At 51.7% G+C, this 15,952-nt stretch overlaps 1 protein-coding gene across 5 annotated transcripts in view; it reads left to right on the top strand.

Moving 5' to 3' along the window:
- The window catches only part of PC (pyruvate carboxylase), a 2,561,538-nt gene extending 2,551,915 nt beyond the window's left edge, over nt 1-9,623 (top strand). For all 5 annotated transcript variants that reach the window (XM_069644789.1, XM_069644792.1, XM_069644793.1 and 2 more), the window contains one exon: nt 8,206-9,623. In XM_069644789.1, the coding sequence (XP_069500890.1) occupies nt 8,206-8,454 (249 nt within the window). In that variant the 3' untranslated portion in view covers nt 8,455-9,623. The remainder of the gene's footprint in view (nt 1-8,205) is intronic.
- Nucleotides 9,624-15,952: the final 6,329 nt, after the last annotated feature.

Consider the following 15,952-nt stretch of genomic DNA (forward strand, 5'->3'; position numbering starts at 1 on the left):
GTACTAGGCTCACTCGCTCCCAACACTCACTCCCACTCCTACCACCCCATTCCCCTATTCCTATCTCTCACACAGCTATACACTCCCACTTCCATGCACTACACTATTTTACAAACTAGTACCAGCCACTCTCATAAGACCTCACCTTTGCTAAGCTCTGCCACCATCTCTCCAACACTCTGCTCCACCGTCCGTCCTCCGACTGGTCTCTCAGTCCACCTTCCTCTCCTACAACCTCCCCTGAACAACCCATACTCTGCCTTTTCTGCTGACCGTTTTATACTGTGGAGTTGGTGGCCCTTTGTCTCCTCCTTACCACTGGCCGGAGCGTTCACCTGACACCCTGCTGCAATCGGTGCCGGTCTTCTCCCCAAGACCAAGTGGAGAGGCTTTAAAAACACATGTAAAACCCTCTCCTTTTCCATCACGGTTTTTCTGATCGCCCCTCATGTTTTTCAGGCTGTTTTTCTGTCATGCTGTGGCTCTGGAGGTTTTATTTCTCCAGCATGGGGTCTGGCATGGATTCACATGCTCATGAATATTCCCCGTCGTCAGGCTGGGAATCCGCGGTAAAGAAAAAACCAGTATCCGTTTCGTTTCTGATCTGTCTTTCGTAGTAATAACCAATCACTGGTCTTTGCGTCATACTGACCACATCCAATGACTGCCCTCTACCTAAGCACCGCCTCTGGCAGCCATCTTCAGATTTTTACCGCACGTTCATGTGTTGGGATCCTCGTGCTATTGCTCTCGAGCGTTAGTGCTATTTTTTCACGTTTTTTCTCAAAAACTTCGTTTTTTCGGTCAGAAGAGCCTCAAGCTCCACCGACTCTCCATCCGATCAACGGGGACCCGTGTCGGATTCGTCTGCGCCCCTCAAGGGTGAAGATTTCGTCGAGCTACGCTTTTGGAGGACTCCAGAAGTTTCTCAGGCCCGGTCATGGCCCAGGAGAAGGGAAGCTCGACGCCCGGAAAGCTGTTCAGGGTCTGCCCTGGATGCCAGCTGCAGAACGTCTTCAAGGAGGACGAACACTCTTTTTGTCTTTACTGCCTACATGAGGACAAGACGCACGTGGAGAAGCACTGTGCGTTTTGTGGCAACATGTCGGAGCGGACCATGAAGGACCGCCATCAACGTCTCGCCAACTGGCTGGAAGGGAAGAGCCCGTCCGGCGAGAAGAAGAGGAAGAAATCCGAGCGGTCTTCTAAGACCTTTGAGGACGCCCCGGCGACGGGGGTCCAACATAAGGCCAAGCACCGCGAGTCCGCTGGCACCGGGAGCGCCGAACGGTCGGGCTCTACGGGCGCCAGGCTGGGCGCACCCTCCCCGGCACCATCAACCACGAGCCAACGCTCTGGGTCGGGTAAGAGGAAGGCCGAGCACCCGGCGAGGCTCCTGGAGAGGCCCCGGTCGAGCTCGAAGGCGGAGGGGGAGCGAGGCAGTGTCCCCCCCCCCCTCAAGGATAAGGCGGTGAGTGCACCTAAGGTGGTGAAGGCCTTAATCCATCCGGCCAAGCCCTCTATCGAAACTGTCGCGGCGGCCCTGGCTCAGCCTGTGGAGGCTACACCAGTGGTGGCGACCTCGGGGCTCAGAGTCTCCCTGCCACCTCGGAGGGAGTCCTCTTTTGTGCCCATCGATAGGACCCCCGTGAAATCCCCCGTGGGGGAAGAAAAAGGGGGGGCAGGGCGTCGTCATAGATTCGGCCTCAACCTCGGAGGAGGAGCTGGTCGAGGTCTTAAGCCACGGCCTCGGCGTGGAAGAAGACCGGCCCGTCGGGATGGATCCCGACGCAGGTGACGACGACATCGTCGAGGGTGCCGACGGGGCCCCTGATCGCCCGTCGGATTCCCCTCTGCCAGCGCCGCGAGACAACTCGGCGGCCATTTTGTTGGCTCAGAGATAAGGACGAGACTACCGTTGCCGACGGAACCTCTCCCGTCGGGGGACCCAGAACCAGGACCTTCTGGTGTTCCCCCTAACAAGAAAAGAAGGATCCACCCTCTGCCTCCTTTTCAGCCGTCGCGCCCCTTCCAGCCCTCCTCCCCGTCCACCCGAGGGGATGATACGGGGACTGACACGGCAGCGACGGGTACGGACGACGAGGTATACGACGAGGATGTACCGTCGTCGCCTCCCACCAGGGCTTCTCCGCCCGACGAGATTGGATCGTTCCACTCCATGATCACCAGGGCATCCGAGCTTTCCCAACTCTGCCCTGATGAGAAGAAGAAGGAAGGTTTCCTTTATCAGCGGCGCGAGGCCAAGAGGAAGACGGTCCTCGCAGTGCCTCTATTGGACGACATTTGGGATGAGGGCCTCACCCTCCTCAAGAACCCTTCCACGACGCCAGCTAAAAGAGACCGGTACGATAAAAAGTACCGGGTCCCGGACACGGCCCCCCTGTGCCTCCGGGCGCAGCCTACCCCGGACTTCGTCGTCTCCGCGGCGGCCAGGAAAAAAGCGGGGGGGGGGTGCGGCCTCCACATCGACTTCCCCACCGGACGGCGAGGGAAAGAAATTGGACGCTATGGGACGCAGAGTCATCTCGTCTGCAGCGACGACGATTAAAGCGGCCAACGCCTTGGCTATCGTGGCCCGCTACGACAGGGAGCTCTGGTACAAACTGGCTCCCCTGCTGGACTTCTTGCCGGACGACAAGAGGGCAGAGGCCCTGGAGATCCTGCAGGAAGGCGAGGTGGCTTCGGACCACGCCATTACTGTTGCGACGGACATCGCCGACACTGGGTTCCGCCAGTTGGGCAACGGCGTTTGCCTTAGGCGGCCTGGATGGCTCAAGGCTACGGACTTCCGTCAAGATGTTCAGACCAGAGTCCTGGACATGCCCTTCGATGGGAACAACCTATTTGGGAAAACAGTGGACGATTCCCTTCAGGCCATTAAAGCGGACACCGAGACGGCCCGGGCCCTTGGAGTTCTGCAACAACGACGGACGCCCTTTCGGAGCAGCGGAGGCAAGGGCGCCTCCAAAGGTTCCGGCGGCGGTTTCTCCACCTACCGTCAAGCGGCCCGCTCGTCGTCTCAGGAGGCCTACAGAGGACGAGGCAAGTCTGGCGGACCCCGCCGTCGTCGCCAACGAGGTCAAGGCGGCAAAGCCTCGTCGAAGCAGGATTGAACCGGCCGTGGGGTCGGGCCCCCACCGAAGCACCCCGGTGGGAGGCCGGCTGGCGAGCTTCGTCAGCGTGTGGGAGTCCATCTCCACCGACCGTTGGGTGCTGGAAGCCTTGTCCCGGGGCCACGCGCTCGAGTTTCAAAGAAGGTGTCCGCGCGTCCCCCCCGTGGCCAGGAAAGAACTTCACGTCCCTCAACTTCTCCTGGAGGTAAAGGCTATGCTCAGGAAGGGCGCCATCGAACTCGTCCCAAAGAGGCTTCGGGGCTCCGGAGTTTACTCGAGATACTTCCTCGTGAAGAAGAAGACGGGGGGATGGCGCCCCATCCTGGACCTGCGACGTCTGAACAAGTTCATCAAGGCGCAAAAGTTCCGGATGGTCACCCTCCAGCACGTCCTGGGTCAGCTGGAGGAAGGAGACTTCCTGTCGTCGTTGGATTTGGAGGATGCCTACTTCCATATTCCCATCCTAAAGGGGCACCGAAAATTCCTCAGGTTTGTGGTCCAAGGGCGTCATTACCAGTTCAAAGCCCTCCCCTTCGGACTACGGTCGGCACCCAGGGTGTTCACCAAGTGCCTTGCACCGGTGGCGGGGCAGCTGCGCCGCGAAGGGATCCACGTCTACCCCTACCTGGACGACTGGCTCATCCGAGCCAAGACGAGGGAGCTCGCCGTGGTTCACACGGCAAGGACCGTCCAACTTCTCACGGACTTGGGATTCTCCGTGAACTACGCCAAATCCCACCTGGTACCCGCGCAAGACGCTCTGTTTCTGGGAGCGAGGCTCAACACAGTGTCCCTTCTGGCCTCCCCGTCGGAGGAGAGGACCAGGACCATCCTGGGCAAGGTGCAGCGGATGTTGGTGGCCGACGCGGCCAAGGTGAGGTCCATCAAGTCCCTCCTCGGAATGATGTCTTCCTGCATCTACCTCATTCCCATGTGCAGGCTCCGGATGCGCCCGTTGCAGGAGTTCCTGGACGCGCGCTGGATCCAAACGACGGGCAGCTTCGAGGAAAGGATCACACTCGACGAGAGTTTCCGACGAGCGATCCGGTGGTGGGGCACCCGCGCGCATCTGACGGCGGGCATGGACTTCCAGACCCCAGCCCACCAGGAGACAGTGACCACGGATGCCTCCCTGGAAGGGTGGGGAGCGCACACCGAAAATCTGCACGCAAGAGGCCTTTGGCTCCCGACGGAGAAATCCCTACATATCAACGTCCTGGAGCTCCGTGCAGTGTTTTGGGCCCTCAGGTCCTTCCTTCCGTCCCTCAAGGGCAAGGTGGTGAGGATCTTCACCGACAACACCACCACCATGTTTTACATCAGGAAACAGGGCGGAACCAGGTCCCCAGCACTGTCCAAGGAGGCGCAGGACCTGTGGCATTGGGCCGTCGCCCAAAGGATATTTCTGGTGCCGTTTCATCTGGCAGGGATAAAAAACACCATCGCCGACTCACTCAGCAGGGAGCTGCGCTCGTGCCACGAGTGGGAGCTACGGCAGGATCTAGTGGATCGCCTCTTCCGACGGTGGGGCACACCCCAGATCGACCTGTTCGCGACGAACTCCAAGTGCCTGAGGTTCGCCAGCAGGTTTCCCCAGGCGAGGAGCATGGGCGATGCTTTCTCGTTCCCCTGGGAGGGCCTGTTCCTCTACGCGTTCCCTCCTTTGCCACTGCTAATCCGGCTCGTCAACCAGCTCAAGAGGTCACGGTGCAGGATGATCCTCGTCGCACCTGCGTGGCCGAGGCAGATATGGTTCCCGGACCTTCTGGACTTGTCAGCGTCCCCGCCAATCAAGCTGCCGGTGGACGCGGATCTACTCTCCAGGGAAGGAGGCGCCATCCTCCACCACGACCCGAAATCGCTGAACTTGCAGGCCTGGCTCCTGCAGCGCTAGAGTTTGGAGGATACGACATACCGGCCGACTGCAGAGAGGTTCTTGCAAAGGCCAGGGCGTCCTCGACTCTTAAATGCTACGGACACAAATGGAAGAGGTTCTCTGTCTGGATTACGGCTCCCCAAGTACTGCCGTACCTGCTGACGCTGGCCAAAGCTGGACTGGCACACGCGTCCATCAAGATTCATCTTGCTGCGATCTCCCGATACACCAGAACCACGGGGCGGACGTCCTTGTGGTCTCATCGTCTGGTGAAAGAGTTCATGAAGGGACTGTTCAGATCGTTCCCGCCGGTGAAGGCTCCGGTGAAATTTCTGTCGTGGAAAACAGCGTTTCTTGTGGCCATCACCTCCGCACGACGAGTGGGAGAGATCCAGGCCCTTTCCTGCAAGGCCCTGTACATGACTTTTCACGACACGAGGGTAGTGCTCAGGACGCACCCCTCCTTCATGCCCAAGGTACCGTCGGACTTCCATCTCAACGAACCCTTGGTGTTGCCTGTGTTTTTCCCGTCGCCTTCGTCGCCGGCTGAGAGGACTTTGCACTCGCTGGATGTGGCTAGAGTGCTGAAGTTCTACGTAGACCGCACAAAGTGTTTTCGGAAGACGTCACAACTCTTTGTGAACTTTGGACCTGTCAATCAGGGGAAGGCTCTCTCGAAGGCTTCCATTTCCAGATGGCTCTCCGGCTGTATCATGTACTGTCACCGGTTGGCAAACCGACCGCTGCCTGGCCGTCCGAGAGCCCATTCCACCAGAGCGATCGCAGCTACCACGGCGTTCCTATCTGGTGTGCCCCTGCTGGACATATGCAGGGCTGCTACGTGGAGGTCGACGCACACCTTCACGAAATTCTACTGCGTCGACCGGGATTCCAGGGAGGAGTCCAGGGTCGGCCAAGCAGTGCTGCACAACCTGTTCGCCTGAGGTGAGCCTGGTGAGGAGGTAAAATGCTTAATGTTGAGCCTTTGCCACCTCCCGTGGTTGTGCATGTGTGTACTGCTATGTATTCTTTATTCATGAGCATGTGAATCCATGCCAGACCCCATGCTGGAGAAGGAACAAGTTACTTACCTGTAACTGTTGTTCTCCAGCATGGGTCTGGCATGGACTCACATGCGAATCCTCCCGCCTACCCCTCTGCGGCTCTTCACTTGGTCATACTGCCACTTCACGTGCTTCCAAATCTGAAGATGGCTGCCAGAGGCGGTGCTTAGGTAGAGGGCAGTCATTGGCTGTGGTCAGTATGACGCAGAGACCAGTGATTGGTTATTACTACGAAAGACAGATCAGAAACGAAACTGATACTGGTTTTTTCTTTACCGAGGATTCCCAGCCTGACGACGGGGAATATTCAGGAGCATGTGAATCCATGCCAGACCCATGCTGGAGAACAACAGTTACAGGTAAGTAACTTGTTTCTTCTTCTTTGTTGGGGGTCTGCTTTCCTGGGTTGCTGGTCACTGTTACGATGGGCTGAAGGCTCCTGCATAATTTTGGGTGTCGTGTGGATTTTTTAAATCCAATCCAGGTCTTCTCAGCTTCTCCCAGGGGGATTCTGGGAGTTGTGGTTTTGAAATAAGAGAATTATGGCCAGAGAGCTACCGTGGTTGTGGCACATGGGGGGGGGGAGGGTGGAGACCCCTCAACTTGCATTTGCCAGATCTGGGGCAGAGCTGGTATTGGCTTTGGTATGAGTGAGCCTCCTGCCACAGGTTGAAGGGGGAGGGGGGGCTCTTGTCACTTGTAATGGTGCAGAAGTATGAGCTCGACATAAAGGTGGCATGGTGATTGCTATAAACTTTTATTCTTGTGAAAAGAAAAGGGAAAACCCTATCTCTCCTTAAACCTAAGAGGGGGATCCCTACCTCAAACAATAAGCAGTCTGTCAGAAGGTCTGAGGTGTTCCTGTGGATATTAAGTGGCCTGGGGCATGGCACTTAAATCATACGCAGTCTGCTTTGGCTCAAGTGCGGGCCTGGAGTGAAATGAGGATGTGATCGCAATAATGTCACTGATGTTCAGGAAGGTATTCTCCTTTTGCTTTGACCTCGTGGTGTTGATCAGGTGTTGTCTCGTTTCGGCATTAATCATTTGAGCTTCTTCCTTGACATTACAAATGCATTGCACGAGCTGCGCGTGCCCCCAGTCCCCACTCCATCTTCCTCCACTGGGCACTTCTGTAGATCCGTCCCATCTCGCTTTGTCACTGCAGTCCAACGCCAGCCTGGGGTGGTGAGCCTGATTCCAGAGACGGCTATTAGCAAGAAGCGGCTGCCAAGATTATAGAAAGAATTGAACACGCAGAGGATCTTGGAGGCCTGGAAAGCTGCCAAGCGGCGTGCGCCACATGCCATTGAAGCGTCATGTATTTGGCTGTCTGAATCTGAATACAGGGTGTTTGCCTTTAATCCGATTATTTAGCAACATACTTGGGTTTCTGCTGTGACTGCTACAGTCTTTCTACCTCCTTAGTCGTTTTGTCTTGGTCGTTAGACGAGCATAGTAAAAGGAAAAAGGAACACAGGCTAGCACTTCTGATCCGAAGGCAATTTGTTAAGCTGCAGTACTGTCATTGTCTGACTCGATTTACTTAACATTAACAATACGCTATGTACTTTTGATACATTTACCTGTAAACCTTTTGGTAGCAGTTGCCAACATTACGAGCTTTCCATGTAGCGCATAACAACTTCAGGTTATCTGCGATGCATTCTTCGGAGAGGTATAGGGGAAGTCATCTGTTAACATTACAATGTTTTAAGATGAATGAGGACTGTGTTTCTGTCGAGCGATTTTTAACTTACATTACACATTCCCATTGAGTAGTGAATCACTAGACTGCTTCTTGAAAAGGTCACATGCAAACCTTGAGGCTTATGTGTTCAGTGATACCGATTTCTCTGTACTACTCTGTTCAATGTCTCCTCTCGTTAACACTACTCTGTTCATTGTCTCCTCTCGTTAACACTACTCTGTTCAGTGTTTCCTCTCGTTAACACTACTCTGTTCAGTGCCTCCTCTCGTTAACACTACTCTGTTCAGTGCCTCCTCTCGTTAACACTACTCTGTTCAGTGCCTCCTCTCGTTAACACTACTCTGTTCAGTGCCTCCTCTCGTTAACACTACTCTGTTCAGTGTCTCCTCTCGTTAAAGACTATTTGTTTCTTTCCTCTAGGAGATGCACTTCCACCCGAAGGCCCTAAAGGACGTGAAGGGCCAGATTGGGGCTCCGATGCCAGGCAAAGTGATTGACATCAAGGTGAAGGAGGGTGGCAAGATTGAGAAGGGGCAGTCTCTCTGCGTGCTGAGTGCAATGAAAATGGAGACCGTGGTCAACTCGCCCATTTCAGGCACCATCAAGAAGATCTACGTGAAGCCTGACATGCACCTCGAAGGCGATGACCTGATTCTGGAGATTGAGTAGGAATAAGTCTGTTCTTCCGCCTTTGTGCTCCGTCAAACGGAGCCATGTTTACATAGACATGACATCCATTGTGCTGAAATGAGAGATTTTGTCTGTGGAAGACCTCAGTCCCTCATCACGTAGAGCTCTGTGTAGGACGGAGAGTGCCATGTTGTCCTCCATGACTCCTGATACTTGGTATTATTGGAGGAATTGTGGCTCAAGTTTACTTTTGGCCCATATTTGGTTTACCTTCCATGACTTTATCGATTTGATGTTCAGGAGACTACAAAACGTGGGAATATGTGGAGGATAACCTCCTGGATTTGCATCACTGCCGATGATGGAAACCTCTCTGGAAAGTGTAGTACCTGCACCAGAATGTCTTGGATAGAAGTGTAAAAGTGTATACATACTACTGCCTTAAGTTGCCTTTTTACTATGTGGCCCTTGGGAATAAAGTACTTTATCTGTACCTGTATGAGGAGTGTGGGCACCGGCATGCAGTGGGGGGTGGTGGCCTGCTTTGCTCTGTTCAGCACGCTTCCGTAGTCAATGCATGCACCTTGTGACCCTATGTTGACAGTGCACCTGTCTGTAGGGCTTGGAGGTCTGGGTTGGAGAAAGTCTTTCTCTTCTAGCATCTGATGTAATCTATACTGAGTTCTGCTTCTGACCAAGATAACTTTTTTTTAAAACCTATTCTTCTTCTCCTCCCAACCAAGTCATGCAGCCTTCAAACCCCATTTTCCTGCGCAGTCCCTTCTCATTCTCTAACCTTAAATGGCTCCAACACATGTGCCTTCATGCAATAACATTACTCCTGTTAATCCTCTGCCCACTTGAGCCTTCCTAATGTGTCTCGCAAGCTTGCAAGGGGGCGTGTAAGGTGTACAGAGACTGTGTGAACGTTACCACCAAAGGTGCCCCAAGTGCCAGAAAGCAAACCAAGCATGTAGAGATGTTATGGGCGGCCATCTTTGCAGCTCCTTGACCAAATTAGGGAAAAATAATGGAGACTGACGTTGGCTTTCAATTGATTCTCTAGTTGACAGGCAGAGTTCTCGCCAAACATGCCCACCCAAGTCTGTTCATTGTATGTATTATGTCTTAACAGTCTGTGGCCTTTCATGGTCGTCATAACATCCTGGTGTCCGACATATGAATAAATTTGCATCTATCAAAAGGAACACTTGTCTGAATTCTTGCTTTGTTGAAATCGTATTAGTTGATGAAATGAACCTTGCACATAAGCTTGATTTGTTTCATGATGCAAGTTTAATTTAAACATGTGGAGTCATTTGGTTATGATGCCTGGAAGTGTAATTGTTCCTGCTGCTGTGGGGCTTTAGTTATCCTTTCCTTCCACCAGTTCCTGAGTTTTATGGCCTTGCCATCTTCATTTCTCCCTATTGTCCAGCTGTGGAGCCGCTGGACCAGCAGACACTTAACCCCAACATCTACTTACCATGCTCCAGGCTGTTGGGCAGAATTCCGTGCAGTGCCCTTAGGGACCACTACACACAATTAAGACTACAGGTGGCAATACAAGTTTTACCTTCAGTACAAGCCTGTACTACTAGGTTATAGTGGTATTAGTAGCGGAGCAGCCAGGCTTATCTCAAGAGTATATGAGCAGTAGCAGAGATTACACAAAGGGACCACAATTATTGTGGCTCAAGCAAACATTGACTCAAGGTTTCAGGTAAAAAATATAAGTACATTTAATTTTAAACCATTTGTTATTAACACAACACTTCTATTAATTCCCAAACCACACATAAAATATACTACAACTAACCAATTCACTTTGTACAGTAGTTTTCGAGGAAAGTGCCCTGTGTTTGAATGGACCGGTGTTCTGAAACAGAACACGTTACCGTGAATACAATTGCAATCACTTTTTTACAGTTCGGTCTAAAAGATAAACGCATATCCGCGGCAAGAAATTCTACCGGGGTAAAAACACACTTAGCACCCGAAATACCCAGAGAGAGTTGGGGGCAAAATCACAGGCAATATGTTGGTTAGGCAGACAGAATCGAAGAACACACATAGACAGGAGTTCAAGAGTCAAGGGGCCGGAGCCAAAGTCAAGTGACATCGGGTGCCTGTTGTCGAGGATCACACAGTTCGAGATTCAACGTTGCCAAGAATACTTTGATATGGTCAATGTTCGGAAGCAAAAGTTATAAGAAGGAGGGAAAAGTAAGGACAAGCCTTAAAGTAGAGAAATAGGGATTTCACCCAAAATTCCTCAAACGCGATACAGTACCTTTCTCAAAGAACGAAGCTGGTGCCACGGCAGCTGTTCCTGTTGGTTTCGAGCAGCCCCACACTTTCCTGCAGCTTCAGCATGAAGGACGATGAGGGGGTCCGCACCACACAGGGATGAGGCCGGCAGCAGTGACAATGAATAAAAGGTGCGCTCCTTAAAAACAGCAGAGGTTCTTCAGGTGGCTATCTGGACCACTACAGCAGTGTGCAGCGATTTCGACCACGAAGGCGACCTCTGCCTGAAGAAGATGAACTGGTAATCCCCACCAGGCTCAAAGGAAGAAGACTCCGGACTGGATCTCCTCTTAGTCGTTGAAGGGTAGATAGCACAGGACTGCAGCAGGGCTTCACCGGTACGGGGTAGTTGCAGCAGTCGATCTCTCCTCCGCTTCTCGTCGGTTCCTTGTAGTTCCAGTGGCGACTCTCTGACTTCCAGCCCGAGACCTGCCTTTTATGCGCAAAAAACCCCATTCGCACAGCCTGGCTGTCAATCACACAGCAGGGGGTTGTCCAGCCCGGACAACCACCTCAGCCAATCATGAAAAAGTGTGACATGGGTTTCCTAGGATACCCTGTGTAGGGGGTGGCTACACCCCTCCCTCACATTCAGCCCACCTAGACACCCAGGCGCCCTGAGTAGGGCTTCTAGGTAGAAGGCTGCCAAAAGACAGTGAACAAAGAAGGCAAACCTGGTTTGCCGCGCAAAGTAAAACACAAGAAGGGTTTTAACAGAAAGAAATGGCGAATAAACCGCACCGGAGCCAAAAGAAAAAGTATTTGGTCAAGCGGGTTTAAGTTTGAGGCTAACACAATAGCCTACAATATTACCACAGTTATATAAGATAACCGCGGTAGAAATTAGCGTAGATACCACTGCCACCAGCCATGTCTAAATGTTAAAAAGAGATAAACAATGCTCTGTGAGCTACAGATAAAGAGTTAAGAGTTAACCCTTCCAGCACTCCATGTAAGGTGGTGTGTACTGGATCTGTGTTAAATTTCACTAAGTAAAGTTAATGGTAACTTTACCCTTTTCTGGGGGACGGTAGTCGCCTCAGAAATGGAGTCGGGTGAGTCTGAACGACAACCCTGTGCCACTGCACAGAAGGTGCTGTGTGACACACACAAAGAGGGGGTGCTACTGAAGTGGTGTACTCCAAAGCCCACAATCACAAAAAAACAGGTCAAAACACATAGCAAAATACCAGTAAGAGTGGTGGAAAAGCTCACACTTTTGCCAAGTGGAAATAAACCACTCCAGAGATCCAGCAAAGCTGCTGAGGGACTCACTAGGCAAGGGAAAGTAGCCATGAAATGAGAATTCTCCCTAACACAGGCCAAAGTTCTTTAGCTTGTGGGGCTTGGGCATAGTACCTTCTCTCTGATTGGGCTGGCTGAGAGGGAAGGAAACCCCTGTCTGGTTCAGCCACCCCTTTCCTGAAAATGACTCGTACATATATGTAACATAGATGCACAATAACTAGATGCATGAAATCAGGCTTGGATGCAAATAAAATATGTTGATATAGTTTGGGCTGACTAAGGCTGCACGCTTCAATGTTAGGAAGGCCTAATTATTGGGGAAAAGCCCCTTGATCAATCACCTGCTTGCGCCCATTGCCAAGCTGGTGACTGTTGTAGTTTGCCTTCTTTGAAGTAGACCCAGAGACTCTGCTACAAAAGGAAGCTTCTTTACTTGGTTATAGATGTAGGATAGCACTGGCCTCAGCCATAGCACGCGACATACATTAGGAAGGGAACCTCCACCGGCCCACCCTCTCCATCCATCAGCCGCTCCCCTACTGTCACTCTAGGAACACTCAGCAGGTCACACAGACTCTGCATACCATACTCAGAACATTCCGGGCAACCCAGCATACAACTCGGGAGGACCCTGTGAGAAGAAAGCACATCACAACACAGCTCCCTCCCCTACGGAAGCTCTGAAAATGACAGACACTTTAGAGACTGACAAAAGCAAGATGTTGCGCAGCACAGGAAAGCGGACCCAGCTATCAAACCAACAAAACTCCTCAAAATGAACCAAAAGGTCCCTAATCCACATCCACCCGTGTGCTGTAAGCTCTTACAATTAGAATTGTTTTTTTATAACGTGCTTAATACCGAAGAGGTTTCTAAGCGCAGACCCCGGAACCGAACCTCTGTTTTCTGTGTCATCTTGCTTCATATAAGGGAAGTGTGCTTCAAGAATGAGCAACACCATGACATAGACCCTATTAACAGCCTCGGAGGTGCACAAAGCTCAAGCCCAACAGGACACCGGGACACATTTCAGACCCTGCCGCATCCCACAATGCTAAAGCAAATTAAGTGGCAGACATTGTGTGTTGCACCCTAATCCACACAAGGGAGGATAACTCTTGGAGCCACTAACCCTCACCAAATCATTCAAAACACAAACACCAGCTGTCGGGTAACGAGACAGCAAGCACACATACGTACCATGGGAAGCAGGGACGCCTAACACACTAACCAAGGGGCACTGTGCAAGCAATCTAAGCCCCACGATAACAGACACACTCCCTTAGCGGCAGGAGGAATGGGGCTAAGAGGTCCTACACACTACATGCAAGCAAGGAGCTGGCTACATAGCCCCATGCCCATGCCGGTCCGATAGCACAGCGAGTAGGAGTGCTCGCTTTGACATCTGTGCAGAGCCTGCTGACGCAAACTCGGCCTTTCCTTCCGAGGTCGATAAATGAGCACCACACACCATGGGTAATAATAAGCAGCTCTCAGATACCCGAGGGTCCTTAGCGCTATATAAATGCTAAATTATTATTATTATTAATCATTAAAATATGGCCAGCAACGATTTATAAACTCGAACACTAAAACACAAATGTCACCCCCACCCTGTGCCCATGGTTTCCTAGGTCATGAGCCCAGACAAGCAAACGTCAGTTAAACGGCTCCTTTAGCGTACACCATTAGGATGCAGACGCCCGCCACCAAAAGGGCAATAACTAGGCGATACATAGACATAAGTAACCGTAGGCATACGTAATGAGAGCCCAAATGGTCCACACCTCGCATCTGCCCAATAGACCGTTCCTGTGGGAGAAAGAGCACTTCACAATACATTGTACACAATTTTACAAGCATTGGTAAAAACATGTTGGCTCCAACACCCTAATTAAAGGCCGCAAGTATAGCTCGGGCATGGGTAGTATAGCTCAGTGGCAACGTGCTCCTCCTGGAAGCAAGACGACGCAGAGCAACACAGGTTTGAATCCCGAGTCTGCATGTAGAAACCTCTTTGGTATTAACCTATTATACAACATGCACACCTGTGCATCTCAACACTACTGGCTCCACATCACAGCTAAACACTGTGCCAGAATATTTGAGTTTCCCCCAAGCCAAGTCACCCTGCATAATAAGTAAGGCAGCAGCTAGACCGCTTTGTCCAGAGCAGCCAAGCATACTCGAGTCCATCATATGATCCAAACTCCCTTAGTTGTGGCAGGGTTGACTTAGCATCCCTCCAAATCCTCTCCAAAATGTTCAATGAACTCCATACTGACATAGTCCATGGGCTCCCTTTGAGCACCAATGTACCGGAGTGCCCACAACTCTCTGTAAGCCGGATCTGGTAATGGTGCTCACGTTCCCCCCAGTACGTTCCACTTAAACCTGGTGCAGCAAACAGCAGAATAACCAGGTTCAGCGGGGACTCCCGGTCCCCTGCTCACTCTACAATGAGGCCAAGAAGCAGCCATGGTGTATTGTAGTATACCTGCCCATGATATGCACTGGTGCATGATTTCACGGATACCGTGCCCTCTTTGAGTGGGAAGGAAATGTCATAGGAGCATTGTCACCTTGCTGTACTTTGTACGGCCTCTTGCTTGCGCACAAGCGGAACGCTTAAGTAGTAACTGATGTCTTGAGACAGAATTTCCTATGTAGCACTAAACACACGTGGGTCTCGGAGCGCTGAAATAACAGATGGCATTATTATGCCACAGAGTGGTACTCAATTTATCGACCTCGGAAGGATGAATGGCTGAGTTGACAATGCCGGGATTCGAACCTGCCACAGCAGACTGCGCATGGATATCGGGGATGAGCTTTCAACGCCCTGTGCTATCTAACCCGCTCAAGCCACCTCAGCGATGCAGCTGGATGTATTACCAGGACTACAGAACTGTATAGAGAGTCCGCACTGCAGCCTCACCGTGGGAAGAGGTATCTCCTATCACTGCAGGGTGCTGTTTCTAATGGTAAATGGGCAAGAAGAACTAAATGCAGCTCACCTTAAAGCAGTGAACTTAGTACGTGTTTGGCAGATAACGTGGCCCTGTAGACGTAGAGCCAAATATGGCCCTCATGCCCCCCACACGTCTCATCCTGAAGGCAGAGAACGACAGACGTGCCTCACTCTTAGGCCCATCATTGCAATCCTCAATGTATCACAGGTTTGAGAACTGTTACTATCTCAGACAGCCATTCAGACAGTAACCAATCGAGGATTTGGACGACATGGAAATTACATTTGTCGAGCAAGCCGACTAACTGAAAAACAAGAAATCAATGACCTCATCGCTGACATCACAACATAGCCGCACTTATACATGAAGTACATATTCACCCATTCATGATGTTTCACAAGCATGCACTCATTTATTGCATATAGGCATGAAGCAGATGCTTATAACCCACAGAGGTAGATGACGGACACATATAAATATTTCTATGTATTCATATCTTTCGTCAAAGCTGAAACCGCAATTTGAGTGGAAAAGTAATACAGGCAGGCTACCTCCAAACTTGCGAAAATATCCAGCACCCACGAATGGGAAATTACCTCGTCATACCGAGTTTGGCGGACCCGGTAATTGCCCATACGCGGGTGCCGGTATTAAGGGACTCTCCATTCGGCCCCATAGGGCTGAATGGGAATGGGGAGGGTGGTCGCACCGGTACCGTTAATAACGGTACCGGCGTTACCATCATGTTCTGCTCGCAGGTGCTGGTACGGCCACCAGGTGAGACCTGGTGGCAGTAAGGGCACCCACAAGCAGAACTCGTAGTATGGTGGTACGGTAGCAACGGTGCCGGTAGCAATACTGGCATCATTGTTGCCTTATCGCCATACTTGTAATTAGGCCCAGTAACTTTGCCCCGTGGCTGAGTCTTTGAAGGGCCCAAGTGTTCTCTTCTGATAATTGGGAAGACTGCTAGAGAGCCCCGGCCACATCTATAGAGCCCCAACGCC

The sequence above is a fragment of the Ambystoma mexicanum genome, chromosome 2p, assembly GCF_040938575.1.
Source record: "Ambystoma mexicanum isolate Mex_15411 chromosome 2p, UKY_AmexF1_1, whole genome shotgun sequence".
Lineage (NCBI taxonomy): Eukaryota > Metazoa > Chordata > Amphibia > Caudata > Ambystomatidae > Ambystoma > Ambystoma mexicanum.